Source organism: Pelobates fuscus, chromosome 1 (assembly GCF_036172605.1).
Source record: "Pelobates fuscus isolate aPelFus1 chromosome 1, aPelFus1.pri, whole genome shotgun sequence".
NCBI classification, from domain to species: domain Eukaryota; kingdom Metazoa; phylum Chordata; class Amphibia; order Anura; family Pelobatidae; genus Pelobates; species Pelobates fuscus.
In genome coordinates, this window is record NC_086317.1 from 412,831,590 (window position 1) to 412,855,240 (window position 23,651).

Genomic DNA, 23,651 nt, shown 5'->3' on the forward strand with positions numbered 1-23,651 from the left:
GTGTCAGCTCATTGGCTGAGAGGATCCGCTGACGCTCTCAGCCAAAAGAGCTAAGCTACGTAACAATGGACTAAGCTCAGTGAAGAGAGCTTCTAGGCGCCTAGCAGTTAGCAAACAAATTAACTGCTTACACTGGAGAGGCACCAATGCACTCCAGCATGCTGTAGTGGTTATGCTGCGTAATGCGTTTCTTTATTGATCACAGTAAATGCTTCAACATCTTGTATTGGGGAGAGGGAACAAGTGACTGTTCCATGGAAGTGACGTTTTTTCTTTAAAAAGAAACCGTGACTGCTGTGGAACTCAGGTTAAAAAAAAATTCAGGAAATGTTATGTTTTCTTTTAGAGGGACACTAAAGTCATCCAGACCACTTAATCTCGATGCAGTTCAATGAGAAAGCCTTAGCAAGGTACTCTAGGCAATTGCTTAACTATTGAGTTTATCTCCACTGACCATGAAAAATAGAACCTGTTTTAGCTTATAAAAGTGCCAATTTCTATAAAAATAAGCACTTTGTGTAAAATGGGGGGTAAAAAGGAAAAAAGATTACACACTCTTCACATATAAAGCATTTCAGGTGGCTAAAGTGCTTTAAGGGCCTAGAGTGTCCCTTTAAAGGGACACTATAGGCACCCAGACCAGTTGATCTCATTTAAGTGGTATGGGTGTAGTGCCCTGTCCCCCTTAGCATTTCAATGGAAATCCATGAAACAACGCTGGTTGTCCTTATAAAATTACTATGGGGCCATGCATGCCCAGTAGGTTCCCCCCATGGGCTGTCGGCAAAGGAGTGACATCGGCACTGGAATCAGGTAAGTGGGGGTGGAAGGGAGAGGAAGACTCTCCAGTGTTAGGAATACCGCGTTATATTCCGAACACTATTGTGTTCCTTTAAGTATGCAAAAACTAAAATACATAACAGGAGAACCTCTTGGAGTCTTTTTCAATAAAATTCAACATTTTCTTTCAAAAGCTCAAGTATTTGTTGAACACACATTGTAACCCAGTACCGATTCGGTAGAGGAAACAGATTTATAACAACTATTTGATATTTAAACATGTTATATGCAATGATTCAAATAACTCCAAGACAATATGTAAAAAAAAAAAAAAAAAATTACTCCAAAAATAATTTGCCACACTAAGTTGGTTCTTTTCATTTTGCACTTGGCACAAAGAATCATCAAATATTCACACAAGCGTAGTTTGGAACAACCTTACCTGCTAATTCTGCAAAATGTTCTGCATAGGTAGCTTTGCCATCCCAAAGACTCACCATAATCAAAGTTGAAGTCTTAAAATTAATTTAAAATTTTAAATGATGAAGCAAATACAATTATTCCACACCAATTGCTTTTATTGTTATCATCATCCTTGTTACTGGCAGATATTGGATATAGAAAAATCTCACCAGTCTGTTGAAATTTTTAAGCAGACAGGTGGATCTGTGTACAATATTTTTCTAAAATTACCTTATAGTATAACTGCCACAGGAGTTGTACCCCAACACGCAGGAAAGAGGAAACCCACAAAAGATGGATCCGAAACACGTATTACCAAGCCTTAGAATGGCCGGACTTAACGTATTAATACAACAAGAAATAAGGTCACGATAAACCAAGGTCAGGAATAACAGAAATACTCAATGTCAAGACAAAGCCGGGGTCAGGATACCAGAAAACATGAGTCAAATACAAAGCCAGGGTCCGTATACTAGAAATCAGGAGTCAAATACGAAGCCGAGGTCAAACACAGGAAATCACAAGGGAATTACTAGGCGCAATAAACGAGGATCTAAACAGAAACCACGATAGGGCAAAGAATATGGGCCAATGCAAGCCTTAAATAGGCTTACCCGTGTACTGAGTAGCCCACGTCATCATTGCGACTCAAAATAGATTAGGATCGCAATGATTACGTGGTCACTTTAAGAACAAGCATGATGTTACACCTACAGTCTATATAAGGGAGTCCTGCCGCGTGGATTGGCTGGACCATGCGGCAGGAGGAGGGCTGCGCCGCTCAAGGGAGGTGAGTACCCTTCCCTATACCGCTCGGCTGCGTGGCAGTAGGCTGGCTGCCCGGCCGGAGGTAAGTACATGCCACAATTACCTGATTTACAGAACATGAAATAGTCACATAGAATGAGTCTAACATTCCTCCAAATTGTAAAGTTAGGGGAAAACTGCCATTGAGGTCATTATACACTAAACTACAAATTTTTATGTATTAAATCAGAATATAAAAAATAAGGGTAAAAACAGCCAAGCTGTGGTCATGGCCAAGTTGGAGATTTTTTTCCAGATCAGCTATTTTTACCTCAGGTTAACCATCTGGTTTTCAAACTGTTCAGTGTTTGATATTTCTAAAAATTTGGAGTTTGGTGAATGTTTAATATTACCCCAAAATCTGGAATGACATTTGCAGCAAATCACAATTTGGTGTCTGCAAAAGGTAAAATATACACATTTGATGGATTTTTACAATTTAATTACCTATCCACCATTGAGCAAATCAATTATAGTTGATAGAGAATCCTCGTTTTCATTTATTTACTCCACAGCACTGATTTGGGGATAAGAGAGAACTTTCATGCCTTCCCATTAAAAACAATAACTCACATGACCAACCCATTGGTATCTTTATTTAGTTTATTTTTCAGGTTAGCCAATCGACTGCTTAAGGGTATTTCTCTTTTTTTAGGACCAATAAACAAAATTGAGAAATTCTCCAAGTTAGCTATTGTGACGGACCGCCTGGCACCCCGACCGGGTACCTCTGTCAATCGCTGCTTCCTAGTACTGGCGAGTATCATAAGCACTGCACTGGAACACCATAACCACCGTAAACCTCACAAATTGCCGCAGCTAGGTTGGGGTCTCGCCATCCTCCACCCACCCTGGACCCAATACCAGGATCCAGCTTCCAGTGGGTAGACCTCTCTTAGTGCCGAGAGCGTAGCAGGAACAGCTCTTACAAGAGCTTAGTGATTATACTCAGGGGAGTATAGGGATTATAGCAATCCCCAGAGTGTAGTTCTCCAATCCCCCAAACATGAGCCAAGATTTCATGAAGGTGCAAGATGATCTGAGCTTTAATGGTTCAGGTTGGCTTTTACAATTCTTCAGGCCAGAGGAACACCCCCTGGACCTTATGGGGCACAGGAACACAAAGGACACAAACCAATCAGAACAAACATCCAGTCTGTGACACTTCCATGTACAGCACACAACCCTCCCCTCTGCTTGGGAGATAATTGAATAAAGTCCTGTAAGTAACTCAATTATCTCCAGGAAGAAAAAAACTCATTTTTACAAAGTTCAGAAAGTACCCCAACACATAACATACCCCAAAAACATCCTCGGATAGCCCTGATCTGGGTGAACAACATATCCAAAAACCACCCAGATCAGAGCAGGGGTTTAAAAGTTTCATGGAAGTCTATTTTTGACTGGCCCCAAGCATGGCTTCATGCCCAAAATAGTTCCAGAGAATTAGGCTGTGCGGCCGGTCTATTTCCAATGATGTGCACTTCAAATAGTCAAACAGGACCGTTCATGCACAAAGTCAGTGTTGAAGTGTGTTCAGTAGATTATTTCTACCGAACAGCGCTCTGTTCGTGCATATTTAGCCAAACCTAGATGGAGGTGGAAATCCCAGCGGTGTTCGTGCCACCGAGTGTCCGATTTCAGTTCCTGAACTCGACGGCAAAACACCACTGACTGCTTTAGAATAAACAAGATGACCCCTGCCTAACTTTAGTGAATAACCTTGTCAGTAACTTTCTCCTAAGGAAAGGTTAAAGGAACTTAACATGTATAGCTTGGAGGAAAGACGAGACAGGGGGATATGATAGAAACATTTAAATACATAAAGGGAATCAACACAGTAAAGGAGGAAACTATATTTAAAAGAAGAAAAACTACCACAACAAGAGGACATAGTCTTAAATTAGAGGGGCAAAGGTTTAAAAACAATTTCAGGAAGTATTACTTTACAGAGCGGGTAGTGGATGCATGGAATAGTCTTCCAGCTGAAGTGGTAGAGGTTAACACAGTGAGGGAGTTTAAGCATGTGTGGGATAGGCATAAGACTATACTAGACTTAAGATAAGGCCAGGGACTAATTAAAAGTATTTTGAAATATTGGGCAGACTAGATGAGCTGAATGGTTCTTATCTGCCGTCACATTCTATGTTTCAATGTTTCTAATTGCTTCATATGATTTCCCCTGAATTTGGACCAGGTGTCTGTAAAGTCTTATGGCAATGTGGGATATATAACAATCACTGCCTGTGAAGAGTGCAGTTTGTTACAGTTAACGGGATACTATAGTGTTAGGAATACAAAGCTCCCCCTTATTTACTTGCTCAGACCCCAGCACCGATGTCCCTCGGGGCTGAGTCGAGACTACGCCTCCTCCAATATTAGCCATTAGGGGAACTTAATGCGTATGTGTGATGAGCGCATTAGGGCTTCCCCATAGAAAAACATTGAATCAATGGATGTCTGGATGTCGTCATGCAAAGCGAGAGGACGTCCACCATAAGTTAGGTAATCAATATCAAGCAGGATACATATCTAGTGGCTTTATGGTAGACAGCCACTAGAAGCTGTCTAAGTCCCACAATGTAAACATTGTAGTATCTCTTAAACTATAATAATTTACATTGCAGGACACTGTACACAGACCACTTCAATGAGCTGAAGTGGTCTGGGTGCCTAGAGTGTCCTTTTAAAAGTATAGACTTACTTATTTGGCTCTCTCTGCAAAAATTCTACAGACTTCTCAAATGCAAAATCTATCCAGGTCTTTTTTTTTTTTATATATAAATTCTTTATTTTGAAAGATTTTTTGTTGTATGGGGTGGAGGTACAGAAAAGAAAATAGGGAGTCAGAGAATATGGTACAAATTTTGCGTAACATATACGTGCTTTTTATGTTATTCTAACAATTTCAGCGTATATACCGGTTGTTTGTTCGTAGTTTCGACATGCCTCAGTTGCCAGTAAGCATTTTCTTCGTTCTTGTCGATTTCTGTTGGTCTTTTGTCTTGGGTTTGGGGTGGGGTACAGAATAGAGAAGGGTGGGGGATAGGGTACCTTTACGTTTGCTGTGTGTAACATACAATTTAACCGTGGGGAGTACTTGCTTTTGGGTCTTCGTAACCAAGTTTTCAGGGTCTCATGTTGTAGTGTAGGGGTACAAGAGGAAAGGAGGGGTAACCATTGGCAATGTATTATTCATTGTTCATGCTTTTGCTTCTGAGGTATTTTTACAGTGTGAGTATGAAGTCCTTCTTTTCTACCCTAGTTGCAGCGTCTTTTGTGTGCTTTTTGTTCCGTCTGTTTGAGCCTGTGGTCTAGGGTTAGGTGGGGGGTACGGGAAGGAAAAGGGGTGGGGTGCCCTCTACTTTGCTGTGTTTTTGTCTCTTTGTTTCTGTTGCATTTGCTGGTTACAAGCCGGTAGTAGGGTTGGAGCTGAATGTGGTGGGTGTGTTCCCTTGGTGAGGGTGCCACCGAGGTTGGGGGGGGTCACAGTTAGGCTTTTGTAGTCGGTTGTCAGTTGGTTGTGTGTTCTTAAAGGGGGGGAGGTTGTCTCCTATGGTTCTAAGCGTGGTTCGTCTGTTGTCCTGGGGAGTGTGAGTTAGAGGGTGGGGTCGTGGGTCAGGGGGGGTCCGGGTTGGGTGGATGTCTTTCCTGCTTTGGGGGTGATTGTTATCGTGTTTGTCCCTCCTTCGTTTCGCTATGTTGTCGGTATTGTGTGTTGGTGTGGTTTGGGTGGTCTCTGGAGGTACGGTTGTGTGGTTCGGCCGTTAGATATGAAGGGGGAGAGTGTTGGTTGTGGTGCGGGTGGTGTTTCTTTGGGGTGGGTGGAGTATCCAGGTCTTTTTTGCATTTATTTCAGCATGTGGGCTGAATTATCTATTTCTTAACGCTTACTCTGACATTAAACCATGATAGGGTTTTTCTGTAGTTTTTTCTCGATCTAGAGTGTAAGCTCTTTTGTGCAGGGTCCCTATCAAACAAGCATTTCAGTCAACGCACGGAATGCCAAAATGTAGCTGTGGCAATATATATACAAATCTGTATGTGACATATGAGAGGTCTATCTCTTACTGACAAACGCTTATTGTGTCTAGCCTAGCTGTTTTTGTTTGTTTATTTATTTATTTTTCTTTTCCTTTTAATGTTATCTACACTGTTAATCTTTGATAACTAACATAAAATGTGCCTGACTAACAAATGCCACACACTGTAATGCAACTGTCTGCCAATTCGTCCAGGCGTCGCTGTCGTGGCGCGCCAAGGCTACTTGTTCATTTTGTGCACAACAAAAATAAAGAATTAAAAAAAAAAAAAATATCAGAAATTTATTGTAAAAAGGTGGATAACAGCCACCAACATATAGTATAAAAACGGAATACAGGTCCTTTCGTTCCAACAGGGGAACTTCCTCAGGGACCAATGACAATTATATTACAACAATATTGTAAAAATGCCCACTTGGTTAATGTGTAGTTGTCACCTATTGGTTTTTCTAATGTAAATGGTTGTCACCCTGGTCTGTAGTCTGAGCAATGCTAAGATCAGAACTGTAATTAAGATTTTTTTGTGGTGATTAACCTCCTCCTCAATAAAATTCTGTAAAAAGAATTTCTACATTTTACATGAACAGCACTCCATTCAAAAATAGCTGTTTCTTTCTCATGCTATAGACTTTTTTTTTTGTAAAGGACAAATGGAGAGGAAAAGTACAATGAATACCCCTAAATAATTATTTTAAATACCTTTATCACTTGTACTGGTTTTTTTTTTCTACTTTAACTAGATTACAATATACAATATACTAATAAATACACTTATCTTAAAGTTTCTTCCCAATGCCCCTCCACCAGCAGAAGTCCATTGTAATAAGTGGCTTGATGTACCATACAGGAGCCAGGCAGTGCTAGCTGCTCAGGATGGGGGGAGCCAGGCAGTGCTAGTTGCTCAGGATAGGGAATCTCAGCATGCTCCCTCCTTCCCGCCCTCCAGCATCGAGCAGGGGCAGCTCTTAGAATCACGTGACAAGAGCAGTCACATGATCCGACTAGGCTCCTTTCTTCGTGACGTGGTAGGACCGTCAGGCCGGTGGTAAAAGGAGCTCCAGACCCGGAAGAAGCGAGTAGGGCTAGAAAGTGTAAGGTACAGAGTGTGTGGATAGCCTGGACTGGCATGGGATGGGACAATGCATATTTACTGTGTATTATTAGACAGATTGTGGCTGTGTTTTTCATGTTTAAATATGAATGACAGATACTGCCCACTGGCTGCAGGAAACAACCCATTGTTATTAGGTTGAGCACAATGTACATTCTGGTTAACTAAGGAGTCAGCGTGCTGATTAGTTGTAAAATGCAGATATGCTCAGCAAATAGTCTAGTTTACAATCCTCAGTTGTTGCAGGACTACAACTCCCATTATACCTTACCAGCCACAAGGCTGCTGTGCTGCTAAAATGTTCCTCTGGAAAGATGTATAGTATCTTGCTTAAATAGGTTCTCTGCTGGGAGTGGGTGGGCTACTAAAGTCCTGAAAAGTCAATACAGCATTTATGCTAAACTCACCTGCATGTAAAATCCTTAACCCTTTCTCTTGCAAAGAACAGGCTGTCTCTTTAACCCCTTAAGGCAGGGCTTGACAAATTTGCTTAGATTCTAGGAGCCAGCTAAAAAAAGTTAGGAGCCAGTTTTTTTTTTTTTTTTTTAAAGGGGCACTATACTCATCAGAACCACTACAGCTTAATGTAGTGGTTCTGTGTGCCTGTAGCCTGTTCCTGTAGCCTTTTCAATGTAAACGCTGCATTTTCAGATAAAAGGCAGTGCTTACATTGCTGCCTGCTAAGACCTCTAGTGGCTGTCACTCAGACGGCCACCAGAGAGTCCTGTGTCAGTGTTCTGCATGGACGCGCTGAATGTTACCCATACAGAACATGCACAATATCCTCCCAATGCTTTCCTATGGGAAAGCATTTGCTTAGCTGAGATCAAAAAGATTGATGGACTCGGCAATGAAGGCGGGACAAGCCACGGCAAAACCTGCGCAGCGTGGGGAAAAAAGGGTGAATAAAAACACCAATCGTGATCGCTGGTACTTAAACAAACGCACACTCTCTGACAGACATATGCACACATACACTGACAGAGGCATAGGCACACTGACAGAAGCATAGGCATGAGCACACTGACAGGGGCATATGCACACTGACAGAAGCATAGGCATGAGCACACTGACAGAGGCACACCGACAGAGGCACAGGCACACCGACAGAGGCACAGGCACACCGACAGAGGCACACACACACTGACAGAGGCACAGGCACACACACACTGACAGAGGCACAGGCACACACTGACAGAGGCACACGCACACACTGACAGAGGCACAGGCACACACTGACAGAGGCATAGGCACACACGCACACACTGACAGAAGCATAGGCACACACACACACACACACACACACTGACAGAAGCATAGGCACACTGACAGAGTCATAGGCACACACACACTGACAGAGTCATAGGCACACACACACTGACAGAGTCATAGGCACACACACACTGACAGAGGCATAGGCGCACACACACACACACACTGATAGAGGCATACACACAAACACACACACTGGTAGAGGCGCATGCACACACATTGACATACACACATACACTTTCTCAAACACAAACTTAAATTTAATTTTTTTTATCCACCCTGCCTCCCTACCTTTTGGGAGAGTTGAGTGGACGTTCCCTGGGGTCTAGTGGGGCTGCTCTCTCTTCCTGTGTGAGAGGAAGCAGTAATCTACCATGCAGCTCCTGTCTGCTCCATGTGATGCCGGGGCCGGAATGACATCATATTCAGGCTCCCGGCATCATTACACAGCGCAAGGGAGCAGAGAGGAGCCGCTGGAAGACCACTGCTCCCTCGCACGCTGCCCCAGCCTCCGCCTTGATGCTCCACTGAGCCTGCCGCCTCCATAAAGCGCAGGGCGGCCGGCTCCAACTCTCACTCAGCGAGCTGCCTCCATGAAGCCCAGGGTGGCCGGCTGCAACGCTCACTCAGCCGGCCGCTTCCACGAAGCCCAGGGCGGCCAGCTGCAACGCTCACTCAGCCGGCCGTCAACATGCTCCCGCGGTTGGACGGCCGGCTCCATTATTTGCCCAGCCAGGTCTTTTAGATAAAAAGTTGACAAATCCCAGGCGCCCTGGCAAAAAATTTAGTCGCCATAGCGACCTGGCTCCTGGGATTTGTTGAGCCCTGCCTTAAGGACACATGACGTGTGACATGTCATGATTTCCTTTTATTCCAGAAGTTTGGTCCTTAAGGGGTTAATGTCCCATACAATTTAAGTGGCTCCGTCACCATCTGCATAATTTTTAAAGACCCTTTATGATGATATTGCTGCCGGGGGGGTCCGATGACCATTGAGGCAGGGAAAGGTGAGCTCTATTTATCTGAAAATGTCCTTTGTGGGCTGCGCCGGCCTCTTCCTGCCGCTCTTCTTCATGCGCAAGAGTACAGCATTGAGGTTATAGAAAAAGCTTTATTTCCCTATAGCTGTCACTGTTGATGGCTAGGGGAAATGAGAAGCTTGACTAAAGGTTAACACCCCTCTTTTGTCAGGCAGAGGAAAAATACAGAGACTGAATAGACCCTACTTTGTCTCAATATATCTTACACCTGTCACAGATTATTTTATGAAGATCTGGTCTTTATGAAATACTAATGTTTTAGAGTGACAGAGCAACTTTAATTAAATGGTTGCATATACATACACAAAAGTAAAAAATAAAGCTAAATAAATAAATTAAAAGTGTGCATGTATTGGTATTAATTATTTTGCAACTACCCATGCGAAGGCTATTACTGCATAAGGGTATACTCTAAGCACCAAATCAACTTTAGTTCAATTAAGCATTTTTCACGGCACAACAGATCTAACAGCACAGTGTATTTACATTAGAAGTTATCTGCTGATCTTTTCATTGAACCTTAACCCCTTAAAGAGACACTATAGTCACCAGAACATCCACAGCTTAATGTAGTTGTTCTTGTGAGTATAGTCAGTCCCTGCAGGCTTTTTAATGTAAACACTACCTTTTCAAGAAAAGGCAGTGTTCACATTACTGCCTAGTAACACATCTAGGGGCATTCACTCTACTTCCTGGGACTGTGCTGCATGGAGAAGCTAAATGTAACCCAGAGAGATGCATTGATTCTGTGCATATCTATACAGAGTTGATAAGCGCTGCATTTTTCTGTGCTTGTGCAATAGCCTCCCAATGCTTACTATAGGAAAGCATTGGACTGGCTGAGATTGTCAAATTTGATGATCTCCGCCACAGAGATGGGACTAGCTATGGCAAGACGGTGCAGCGCTGTAAAAATGACCTTTTTAAAGGAAGGCAATGGGTGCTGGGAACCTAAACAGTGATTTCTTACCACTATAGTGCCAGGTATATATGATTGTGTTCCTGACACTATAGTGTTTCTGGAAATACTTGGAATTTAAGCTATATGCCTGTTCAACCATAATTTACCTCTCTCATATTAAGTGCACTCACACTTATTATATATAATTTTGTTCAGAAGAACAAAAGGGCTTTCATTTCACATTTTATATAAATAAATGAGCACTCTCCGCATTACCAACAAAAAGTGTATTCACAACGTTAAAGTATAAATCCCTCCTGGATCTGTATCATTCCCGATCCCATCTGTTTAGATTTCTGCGTTCCCTCCTTCTTCCTCTACCCTTGCTTGCTCTGATTGTGTGCATGCGCTTTGAGCCGGCAAAATGGTCCTGTCAAAGTCTCAGTCTGTGTGGCAGGCTGGGGTATTTAGTAAAAGAGGAATATGACAGACTCACAATTCACAGTGGCACTCTGCATGATGCAAGCTTGACAAAGGCTCTTAGTAACCGAAGCAATACCCTTTATACCTCACTATATCTGCCTGGTATTCTATCCTATGTGTTCCTGGTATTTCTTCTATTTTGTTGGTTCCTGTTAAGATCCATATTTCACTTTTCTGCTAAAGACCTAAATTCACATAAAGTGTGATACGCTTATTTGTATCTGACCTCTGAACAGCACACACACATCTGACAATGATAGTTCACACGTTTCTTTCCCGCTCCATTGATATCAACTTGATGGAGTACATTTTCACTTGAGTGTGGCTAAAATATAGATATAATTTGGTTAAATGAACTACAATACCCATGCTCCACAGCATCCAACTCTACAAAATGTTTGCTGTGGATAATACAAGATGTATTCAACAAAAGATAGAATCACTAGAGCTTTAAAATAAATATCCTGGTATTATACCCAATGTGTGCCCGGTTTTTTTCTTGGTTCATATTTTATTAGGAGAGAGAGAACACAGTAAATGGGGAAAAAAACTCTATGGTTATTTGGCAAATGAATTGAGGAATAAAACCAGCCCAACCATAGCTGAATAGCCACATGTTGATGCATAGTTGTTTGTTTGTTTGTCCATGAGAGGTCGTTGAATGCTTCACACTTTTTTTTTTTTGCTCTTTTTACTTTTATTTTTATTTTTTCAGTTCTAAAAAAATATTGGTAAATAATATATTTTTATATAATATATTTGTAAATTATATATGTATTATATTACTAAAAATAATATTTAAAGCTATGCTTTTCCATTCTTACACCATTCTTGATATACCTGTCTTATAAAATAAAAAAACTTGAGCATGCTTTTTGGATTTCTTTTTCCAGGTGCCAAAATAAAGGAGAGGAAATGTTTGTCTCACCACTTGAATGTGGTGTACCCACCAGCTTCTATCCTGATCAAGATATTGCCAATAGCTTTCTACAGATAGAACAGGAGTTGAATTTAAAGCTGGCAGAACTTCAATTTCAGGACCCTGTTAAGTATGTTTATAATCCACTCTTGTATGCCTGGGACCCACACGAGAAGTATGTGCGGACATACTGCCAGTCAAAGAAGGATGTTCTCTTTTTAGGGATGAATCCAGGACCGTTCGGCATGGCCCAGACAGGGGTAAGATTTGTTTGTTGAGCAGTGAGTGATTGATTTTTATTTTATAATTAATTAATTATAACCCTGTTGGAAGAGCTTGCACACAGTATTTCAGTCAGAGAGGTTTCAATCTCTTTCATTAACTCATCTCTGGTACAGCAATGTGTTTTGTATCTGATCATATTTGTTATAAATCTGCCAGCATATACTCCATTAACACTGTTCCTGCAATCCACCTGCAGAGCATTGCTCTGTCAACACTGCCCCAGTTATTTAGAACACCGCTTTTGTTAATACCATTATCTGACAGGGAGACAGCAACTCCAGAGCAAATTATATCCACTAATAGCAGATGGAAAGACTGACTGGGAGTGGGGGAAGTGACACTTTATGAAAAAGGTCAGGTAGTCTTGCTGGCTGTGATAATTGGTTACACCTCTCCGTGCTACTCCTTCATTAAGTTCTATGATGATGTTGAGGCCATGCCAGATTGCATCATCATACCCTAATCTAAAAAGGAGATCGCTACACGGTACAATGTTAAGCTGTAAACTATATCGCTAAAACCTCTTGTAGCTGACATGTCTACAGGCGTTACAAGGAAAAACAGAAATAAATGTGTAATAGGGTTTGTTGTATAAAATGTTCTTTTAAAGGGCAGCTGACATTTCCCAGGATTTTTAATATCATGTTATCTATTTCTTTATTTAACAAATATGTATTTGCAGGTGTGAAAAATATAATCAAGTATATAAATCCACACCTCTCTATCCTGTAACTGGGCACTTCCATTTTAACTCCCTGTCAATCATTTTTGTAAGACTTTGCACCTGGCAGCATAGAGAAAGCAAACATAGGAGACCTAAAACAAATAGGGAAATATATAAATGTGATCTAAAAAAAAAGTGTTATTTATTTCTGTATCTAATCTGTCTGTATTTATTAAAGGAACACTATAGGGTTAAAACCACCATCTACAACCTGGTCCCCGCTCGGTTTGCCCCCGAAATATAGTAAAATCATAATTTTATTCTTGTCTGCTGCTGCTGGCTCTGCCCCTGATTGCCTGCTTGGCTGACATCATCAGAAGTATTGAGAAAGCCAATCACAATGCTTTCCCATAGGAAATTGGATTGGCTGAGTGTGTCAAGGAGGCAAATTAGGGGCAGAGCCAGCACAAACCAAACACAGCCCTGGCCAACCAGCATGTCCTCATAGCGATGCATTGAATCAATGCATCTCTATGAGGAATGTTCAGTGTCTCCATGCAGAGAGTAGAGACAATAAATGGCAGTGCTACACACTGCAGCACTGCCCCAGGAAGCACCTCTTGCAGCCATATGAAGAGTGGCCAGTGGAGGTACCCCTAGGCTGTAATGTAAACACTGCCTTTTGAAAAGACCACGTTTACTGCAAAAGGCCTGAAGGGAATGATTATACTCACCAGAAAAAAATACAATAAGCTGTAGTTGTTCTGGTGACTATAGTGTACATTTTAAGTTGTTATTCTAAAAGTAGTCTAAAGAGTGCCTGCTCTTCTCTGCCTGGATTCTGTCATTTTATGCAGTAAAACTTATAGTGGCAGGAGAAAAAAATAATTTAAAAATGTGTTTTCTGGAGGGAAAAGCAACAGAAAGATTGATAAATTGAAAGCATTGTCAGAAAAAAATTGTCTTAACTTCTGGGGTTAAATTGTTTAGCAACTGAGTGTGAGGAAAGTTTAGATGGGCAGTCAGTGACAGACTCAGTAGTGAGAAATGGTATATTTCTTGCAGTGGTTTAACCCAGAAATTGGGGGTCTCGCGCATAACGCTGCTACCCCTCGGCTTCGTTCCTCCTTGTCTCCGCAGTATGAGAGAGTTTTAGCCAGACAGCTGTTGATAACCTGAGAATGGCACCTCCCATTGAGTGAAACAGAAGGTATGCCCGGCTAAACCTTCCTTATACTTCAAAGAGGAAGGAAGCCAGGGACAGCTTTGTTGGGCATCAGATACCCAACTTCAGGAATAAATTTACGCTAAACAGTTTAACCCCTGCAGATAAGATGGCACCTGGACACTCAGGACCCCAACTTCAATGCGATCAAGCTGTTACAAGTGGTGGGAGTGTTTCTTTAATACGTTAAGAATCATAATATTTGATGAAGAGTATGTATGCATATTGTGCACACGCCCTTGTACCTCTATATTATACTCCACTATAGATGAAAAAATTTAACAGTTTTATTTGATTACCTTATTTGTGTTTACTCTTTATTTTTGTAGCAGGACTAGGTAGCTTGTGGCGTCTGATAAACTATAATTGTGATCTTCTGGAATTATATTTTTTGATGCTGGTTTATCTGCTGGAGAGCTTCAATAAACTCCTGATATAGCAATACCCCTACCTTAATTTGCTATAGCTGACACCACATGGAGTTCCTTACCCACTCTAGAACTGTATACAAGTGGTTCTAACAAACAACTGATCACAGTTTTCACAAACAACTGATCATTTATGATCTAGATTCATCAGTATATACATTGAAGTAGAATTTAGTATTTCCCAAGGAACGGACCATAGATGTTGATTAAGGAAGGTTCAAGCACTGATGAAGGCATTAGTATAACTATTTATTTTTTTATTTTTAAGGTAGATGCTGAACTAATTTTCTATTTTTCTTACTTTTTGTTGTCTCCATCAAAGGTTCCCTTTGGGGAAGTTAGCCATGTGCGGAACTGGTTGTGTATTGAAGGTGAAGTCTCTAAGCCACAGTCAGAGCATCCGAAAAGACCTATCCTTGGGTTTGAATGTCCCAATAGAGAGGTTAGTGGTGCCCGCTTTTGGGGTTTCTTCAAATCCCTCTGTGGACGACCTGAAATTTTTTTCCAACACTGCTTTGTGCACAACCACTGCCCGCTCATCTTCATGAACCAGTCAGGGAAGAACCTGACTCCCTCAGACCTCCCAAAACAACAGAGGGACAAGCTGCTGGATATCTGTGATGAATTCCTCTGTCAAGTAATCAAGACTCTTGGGGTTAAAATGGTTATTGGAGTGGGCAGATTCTCAGAACAACGAGCAAAAAAAGCTTTGGCAGCTGAGGGGATTGAGGTGGAAGTAAAGTGTATAATGCATCCATCCCCCAGGAATCCCCAAGCTAACAAAGGATGGAACAGTGTGGCCATGGCACAGCTACAAGAACTTGGTGTTTTGACTTTATTCTCTAATTGAAGGGCTCACCCATAATGCAAGCTGAATTGCATCCCGATACACTACAGTAGGCCATGCCTGGTAAAAAAAAACTAAATAGCTATAATCAGGCTTGGTTTATTCATATGCAACCAATTTACAAGCTGTATGTGAGACTGAAAAAATAATTTTATATATATATATATATTTTTTTTTAATTAATGAGCTCAAAAAGATAAACCTTTCTGAAATGTTCAGGTTTCTTTGTTTAGCATTGATAATACATTGTTATGTGTTGGGTTTTGTATGGCAAAATATTTCTTCTTGAATCAATACTGACTGGTATTCTTAGTCTAAATGGGAAAAACAAGATGAAGTTGGATGTAAAAAGTTTTGGTAAAAATCTGTGAGTTTTCTGCTCTGAATTGTGAATTTGTATGCAAATTTACCTAATCTCTATATATCCAGTATATGTAGCTATTTCCTTCTTGTGCTGTACTGCAGTACTATCCTAACAACCACTATGTGGTGGGAGAGACTGACTCATGGGTAGCAGGTGTTTTTATTTCCAACGATGCCATATGCTGTGCCGTTAGTATTTTCAGCTTCAGGACCCGCTGCGTACAGGGAGAGCTTAGGTAGCAATAAGACAATGCGGACAGCTCGTTACAAGTTCTAATGTATGTTTGGATGAGCAGAAAGTCAAGGGGCATGCTCAGACTGCTTTATTGCCTTAATAAAGTAGCCCATCTTGTCTCATTGCTTATGTAAGCCATTTTCTCTTAATTAAAAGGAGGAAGTATTATTGGTTTAGTTTAGGGTTCTGACGCTGACTGCCTACAGGGCTGTTTTATGTTATCTGTGTGTGTAAAATATATAGATAGAGAGAGAGAGAGAGAGAGAGAGAGTTTGAGCAGTGTTTTAAAGGAATACACTAATATATAAATAAGTACAATGTAAAAAATCATAAAACTTGTGTGTTATGCAGCACTTGGACAGACCCGTCTACGTAGCCCAATATCCTTCTCCATTATTGAAGTTCACGCGATTAATCACTTTGATGGTTTTCATAGAGCAGTATTAAGGGAACATACACAAGAATGATATGTGATATGTGATCTGCAATCGATTGCATCCTCATGATATCTCTATATGTTAAGGATTGGGCGCACACAGTGTCCAGTGTAAGCATATTTTGCATACTGATGTCAAATATCATATAAAATCAAAAATGTTATCTATTTTAGTCTGAAGTACCGATTGGCTGTCTAAATGACAGCTACTTTTAAGTACTTAACTTCAAAATCATTTTACTAAGCTTCTTAAAATGTTTGTTCGGAGACTTCTCATAAAGGTCTACAGGTTTAAAAAGAAAAAAAAAAACATGACTGTATGTAATAGAATAAGTATTCCTACTGGATTTTTTTATTACAATATTTTACGTTTATGTAAACCTTTGAGTACAGCAGGCAATGTTTTGGTTTTTTTTTTTTTTTAATACCATTTTTCCATCTGGAAAGGAAATTATAATTCTGACTTGTATTTGGGAGTTTTGAAGGTCAGAAGGTCCAGACCCATTCCACTTTCTATGTTGTATAAAGAAGACTAGACCGTTAAAAATTGGTAGGAGCCTTTATAGTGGACAGGTCAGTGCCAAAAGAGGGCAGCCAAGCAGAATTTCCCTCTCCCAGAAGATAATGAGTGCCGTTTGAGTGACCGTTATGAGCTGTCAAACTAGCAGCCTCTGGCTTAAAGGGCATCTGTCATGCCCCAAACAACTTATCCCGATTAGATTGAGCATACAATTTTCTATCTACATTGTGGTAGCAGTTTTGCTAGAAAATGTATAGATTAGGAGAAAACCTTATGAAGTTTTGAAGTATTGTAAATAGAGCTGAAGGACTGCACACAGGTTATTCTGGGATTATCCCAGAGCACCTCACAGACTGAAGGGGCATAACCTCCATTCCAACGTGTAACAATGAGAGAGTTCCAGGCACTCAATGGTGAATCCAAAGAGACTTTATTGGATTCAAAAAGGCAACATTTTGACTTACAGGAATTTTTATCAAGCCTAATAAAGACATATGTGAGTCGAAATGTGGCTGTTTCGAAACTACCTAATAAGCTGATACCATGTACTACCATGGCAGCTATTCGTTTGACAGCATGGATCACAGTTTTGTGCTTGGACATGTGGATGTTGTTTGCTGTAGTCTCCGAATGCGCATGAATACAGCCGTGACCTTCACTCTCAGGGTCAGGGGAGGTGAGGTCAGGACTAAAATGTTGTTCGTGCACATTAAGTGCTCGTGCTTTACAGTTTTATTAATGACACGGAGGCTCCTATTATGCTTTCTCTTTCTTTAAAATATTCCTCAGCAGCAAAGAGAAAAAGTAACTTCTCTATCTCCCTTCCACCCCTCTACCCCCACTCCTTTATTCCCCTTCGCAGACGCGATAGTTCTCCGTGATACCCGATCTCCCTGTCCTCGCACCCGGCGGTGCGAGGGTTTGAGCTTGTGCTTCCTTCAGCGCGCTTTCCCGGATGCGCGCGACGGCGTTCCCCCTCCGGCCTGTTAGACTAGACCTTGTGGCTGGGTGCTATCAGGCGGCACGGCTCCTATCTCCCTGTATCTGCCTTTTTCGGTTTCTTCACAGGTATTTGTGGGTCTGGGGTTACTCAACCCCTGTAGTATAGTATTGGTAGGTAGGGTTTTTTTCTTCCCCTTGCTACTGTTTGAGTCCTTGCCAGCACATCCTCCCTGGGTTTGGTATTCTGCAGTTTGGGCATACTTCCTGGGGACTGTTTTTTCCCTTGTAGGTTTTTCTCACCTCATATCTATGCAGGCTCGGGGTGAGTGGGATGACAGACCCATTTATCCCCACAGGGACTCCCTGCTACCCCCTACAACGGTGGATGCTGGCCTCACCCCGTTTCTGCAGCCCCAAGGATCGCCTCCCAACCTGAATTGACAGCACATGTGGGCCGTAAGGCACATGCTAAGTCCAAACATATTTACCCTCCCTCTCTGATGCAGGTTGCACCTGCCCTGACTGACTCGCCAATGGCGGTCCAAGATGGCGGGATACCATGCAAAAGAGCCCCTGGCCGGGCAAAATCGGACAGAAAATGGAAACGGACACGTGCCCGAAATGATGATGGGTCAGATTATTATTTATTATTATTATTATTGCCATTTATATTGCGCCAACAGATTCTGTAGCGCTTTACAATATTTTGAGAGGTGGGGGGATGTAACAATAAATAGGACAATTACATGCTCAAACGAGCTTACAGACTATAGGATCCGACCAGAGTGGGGAGATGGTAGGACAATCCCGATTATGCCTTCTATGATAAGGGGGACTCCGATGCTGCGGTGGGTTCCGATCCCTCTATATTGCCCCTGGGTGTGTGGGGGCAGGATATGCACGTATGTATTCATTGGGGGTATATCTACTAAACTTTGTTTTTTTGGGGGAGTGGAAGGGTGGAGTGGTCCTTTAACATTGTTTTGTGTGTATTTTTAATTTGCTAGAGCAAACTGAATGTTGGCACTTTATAAATAATGGATAATAAAGTGTGTGTGTATATACAGTCTATAGACACACATGTACACCCAGTAATGGAAACGTTTACTGTGAAGTAAGACCTTGCACCAGATGAGTTAAAAATAATAATAAAAAAATGACCCTCTGTATGTTTTAACATTTAGGCTGGCTGGTCATTTTCATTCAACAGGGAAACAAAGAGTTAGATTGTGTAAGCCAGTACAGTACTAACTGAAATACTTATGTTATTCTGTCCCTGTGATGCTTTAAATAGCTAATATAAGAAGTTAGTAAGCTCCCAGAACATTAGGCACTGCAATCCGTCATAAAGAAACCATGTCATATTATAGTTTGGAAACCTATCACTGAGGTTTCGCAGATTAGTATAAAACAGTTGCTTAATGATATACATAAAAATGTAGTTTTTCCCTCCGTATAGTGGCAGTACTTACAAGTGGGATGTTCCTTCCGGTGTTGGACAAGAAGCTCCCCCTTCTTTGAATAATATAGCTGTGCTCCGCCTGCTGCCTCCATATAACCTGCAAGATGAATCACCCGCCAGTTCTTCTTGTCCCGGCAACGGGACGGACAGGTTCCCCAGTTCAGGTGGAGAGGTGCGATCAGCACAGGCTGCTGATCGAGGAGGTAATTGCCCGATGGTTCCCCGGGTGGGAACTGAGTGGCGCAGTACTTCCGGTCTAGCGTTACGGAACGCGACCGGGTACTTCCCTTTTTGTGGCTGCTAAGATGAGTTCCCGGGCGGTCCTCCTCGATTGCTTTTCGCATGCGCACAGTGGTGGAACGCACGCCGGGAGGCGTTTGCGTTCCACCAAACACGGAATCGCGCAACTGCGCATGCGCGAAACCGGGTTTTTTGGCGCCAAATTTAAAAATTAAATTTTTTTTTTTTTTTTGGTATATAAACTGTGCAGAACCTTGCTGACCCCAAGGGTGGGTGTACAGCTCTGGTTCTCCGTGTCACCAGCCCTCCTGCACGGACTTTAGTTGATTTAAGGTGAGATTTTATGAATCTCTCCTTTTATTCATCTATTATTTTGCATGCGTCTATTTATATCTATCTATTTCTATTTCTATTGAAACATTTTTTGTTTGATCCACAGATATGTCCAGTCCTATTCCCCCGGACAAAGCGGATAAGGACAAGATGTCAGCATCTGTCCCTAAAAAAGCCACAAGCAAATCTAAGCACTTATGTTGTCTGGAATGTGCTGTACCTCTGCCTGACGGATGTCGCAAAAAGACGTGTAATCAGTGCTTTGTGGAATTGCTAGAGAAAGCTAAGCAGACTGATATGGCATCCTTCCTGGGCTGGTTCCAGGAAAATTTGTCCCAGACGTTTGAGTCTTTTAAAGATTCTGTGAAGCAAGAGCCGGCTATACAAGAGAAGCCTAAGAAACGTAGAAGGAATAGATCTCCTTCGGTGTCTGACGTTTCTTCAGGAGAATGCTCTATTTCTTTGCCTTCGGATATTTCCAGCCTAGCTTCCAGTGTGGAGGAGGGCTTCCCACCAGAAGAGCTGAAAAAATTTATTAAGGAAGTAACATCAGCTATACAAGAAACGCAACCTACCAAGGGTAAGGTTAAAGGTTTCCCGATGCCACCTAAAATCTTGGATCTCCTTCATAGAGAATGGAAGAATCCTGAAAGACGTGCATTTATTTCCAAACAATTTAAACTGTTGTTTAAACTACAGTCGGAAGAAAAGTGGGAAGATCTTCCTAAAGTAGATATTCAGATTGCCCAGCTATCTAAGAAAACCACTATACCCATTGGCGAAGTCTCAGGACTCAAAGACCCAATGGATAAACGAGCCGAAACTTCATGTAGAAGAATATTTCAGGCCGCAGGGTACCAATGCAGAGCCGGTATTGCAGGTTCAGCGGTTCTCAGGGCTCAGAGCGTTTGGCTACAATCCCTGGAAGAATCTCTTATGGGAAAATCAGATGCAGATCCTTCCCATCTTATGTTCCTACTGAAATTATCTAATGAATTTCTTTTGGATGCCTCTGATGAGTCTATGCGTTTAGCAGCAAGAATCATGGGATTGTCGTCAGTGGCCAGAAGAGCTCTTTGGCTACGTACATGGACAGCAGATTCAGCGTCCAAGGCTGCCTTGTGTGAATTACCCTTTGAGAGGAACAAACTATTTGGAACACCTTTGGAAGACATTATTAAACAAATGTCAGACACAAAGAAAGCCCTACCTCTGGAATCAAGATCACAGGGTTATAAACGTTTTCAGTATAAGGGTCAGCGGTCCTTTCGTTACCAAGGGCGGTTTCGAAGGTTTCAAAAACAGGGTGGAAACAGCAGCCAGTGGTCTAGACATGAATCCAACAGGCAAGACAAAAAGAGGAAGTTTTGACGCCAAAAGAGTGGGAGGACGCCTTCGGTTCTTCGCCCAAGAGTGGAAAAAGAGTACATCAAATGGGTGGATTATAAGAACGATTTCAGAAGGTTACAGAATAAAGTTTTCAACAAAACCACAACCTTCCTTCCTACTATCAGACTATCCTTCAAAGAAAAAAACAGAAGCACTCCTAACAGAAGCTCTTCTTCTTTTAAGAAAAGATGTGGTAGAGAAGGTACCCAAACGTTGGGAATTTCCGGGGGTTTACTCCCGCCTGTTCCTGGTTCAGAAACCAGACGGATCCTTTCGGCCAATACTAGACCTAAAACAAGTCAACACCTGCATACCGTACCAGAAGTTCCGCATGGAAAGTATTCTGTCTGTAACGCACATTTTACAAAAAGGAGATCACATGGCAAAGTTAGATTTAAAAGATGCTTATCTACATGTACCGGTTTCAGAATCTTCCCGGAAGTTTCTCAGGTTTGCGGTTCTTACAAGAAAGCGAAGGATTCTCCATTTGCAATTCAAGGCTCTACCCTTTGGCCTGTCTTCAGCTCCTCGAGTTTTTACGAAGATCCTGGCACCCGTAGCAGCAGTCTTACGTCTGAAAGGTATCTCGATTGTTCCATACCTGGACGATTGGTTCTTGAAAGCCAAATCGAAACAACTGCTAGAATATCATCTCAGGATTACGATGAAGGTTTTAAAAGATCACGGTTGGATCCTGAACCTGGAAAAATCCAAGTTGAATCCGTCACGGAGTCTGGAATTCTTGGGTCTTCAGGTAGAATCACAGTCCCTGTCTCTGTTTTTACCAATAGAGAAACAAAGGAGGATCTTAAAAGCCGTATTAAAGCTGCAGCAAAACCTAAGCTCAATCAGGGATGCTATGAGTTTGCTAGGCCTCCTCACTTCTGCAATCCCAGCAGTGGCTTGGGCAAAAGCAGAATCAAAACCATTGCAATGGGACATTCTTTCACAATGGACTCGAAAACAGGAAGATCTAGACTCTCCCTTCCACTTATCCGCAAAGGTGAAAAAACAGCTAAACTGGTGGAGAGACAGGAGCAACATTTCAAAAGGCCTATCTTTTGCACAAAAACAGTGGATTACGATAACCACAGATGCTTCCCAGACTGGTTGGGGCGCCCATCTCGGTTCTCAATTCCATCAAGGTCTTTGGAACAAGGAAGAGGCAGGCGCTTCCTCAAATTTCAGGGAATTACTAGCGGTCTGGGAGGCACTGGTGTCTTTCGGTTCAGTCATCGCCAATCGGTCGGTGAGGATACAGTCGGACAACGCCACCACTGTGGCTTATTTAAATCGCCAAGGAGGCACGAAGGTAAAAGCTCTCCAAAATCTCTGCTACCGTATAATGTCTTGGGCCCAAACCAATCTTCTTGCAATCTCAGCTACCCATATCAAAGGGTCTCTAAACATTATTGCAGACGACCTCAGCAGAAATCATTGGTCTCAAGCAGACTGGGCACTATCAAACAAGGTTTTCTTGGAGCTAGTTTCCCGCTTCGGCAGGCCAGAGATAGACTTGTTGGCGACAAGGAGAAACCGGAAAGTGCAGAGATTCGCTTCCCTCCAAGCAGGAGACTACCCAGATGTCCTAGACGGTCTGTCGATCCCTTGGAACTTCAACATGGCTTATATTTTCCCGCCTGTCGCTCTTATTTCCCGGATTGTTCAGAAGATAAGATGGGAGAAGGCAAGAATTCTAGCAGTCCTGCCCTTCTGGCCAAACAGAAGTTGGTTCTCAGAAGTGGAAAATATGACCATATCACGTTGGTCTCTCCCGATCTCTTCCACCATATTAGAGAATGTGACTCTTCCAGTAGAAACCCTGGAAATGTTTCGCCTGACAGCATGGTTGCTGCAAGGATGATCCTTCAGGGTCATGGTCTCTCAGAACACTTATGTGACGTTTTGTTATCCTCTGTCCGCTTGTCCACTTCGAAAATCTATTTCAGAGTCTGGGTGAAATTCAGAGCCTGGTGTTCTCTTCGAGGTTCGGATCCTGCCAGTACGTCTATCCCGGAAATCCTTTCTTTTTTACAGGATGGTTTTGAAGCCGGCCTAGGGGTCTCTACACTCAAGGGCCAAATTTCGGCTCTAAGTCACTTCCTGGTTCGTGACATTGCCTCAAACATACTTGTCCGAAGGTTTGTTAAGTCCATACGGTTAAAAAGGCCTCCCAGATTAGTGTCTTTTCCTACCTGGGATTTGTCTCTGGTTCTTCAAGCCCTTTGTGAACCTCCGTTTGAACCATTGATTAAGGTCCCCATCAAGCTACTAACCTTCAAGACGGCTTTCCTGGTGGCTATCACCTCCGCTAGGAGAATTGGTGAGATCCGAGCTCTATCATCTTCTCCGGAGTTCACCATATTCCATCAGGAAAAGGTGGTCCTGCACCCCAGGCCTTCTTTTTTGCCTAAAGTTATCTCTAGGGCTGCGATTAACCAACCTATTATTCTGCCGTCCTTTT

General features: G+C 42.2%; 1 protein-coding gene across 2 annotated transcripts; it reads left to right on the forward strand.

Moving 5' to 3' along the window:
• Positions 1-7,107: 7,107 nt before the first annotated feature.
• Positions 7,108-15,395, forward strand: SMUG1 (single-strand-selective monofunctional uracil-DNA glycosylase 1). 2 transcript variants are annotated; one of them, XM_063444804.1, is made up of 3 exons: positions 7,108-7,183; positions 11,793-12,078; positions 14,743-15,395. In XM_063444804.1, exons 2-3 carry the CDS (start codon positions 11,815-11,817, stop codon positions 15,268-15,270), a joined length of 792 nt encoding a protein of 263 aa, XP_063300874.1. In that variant the 5' UTR covers positions 7,108-7,183; positions 11,793-11,814; the 3' UTR covers positions 15,271-15,395. The 2 variants fall into 2 exon arrangements, with proteins under 2 accessions (XP_063300874.1, XP_063300873.1); XM_063444803.1 differs by having other exon boundaries at positions 7,121-7,188.
• Positions 15,396-23,651: the final 8,256 nt, after the last annotated feature.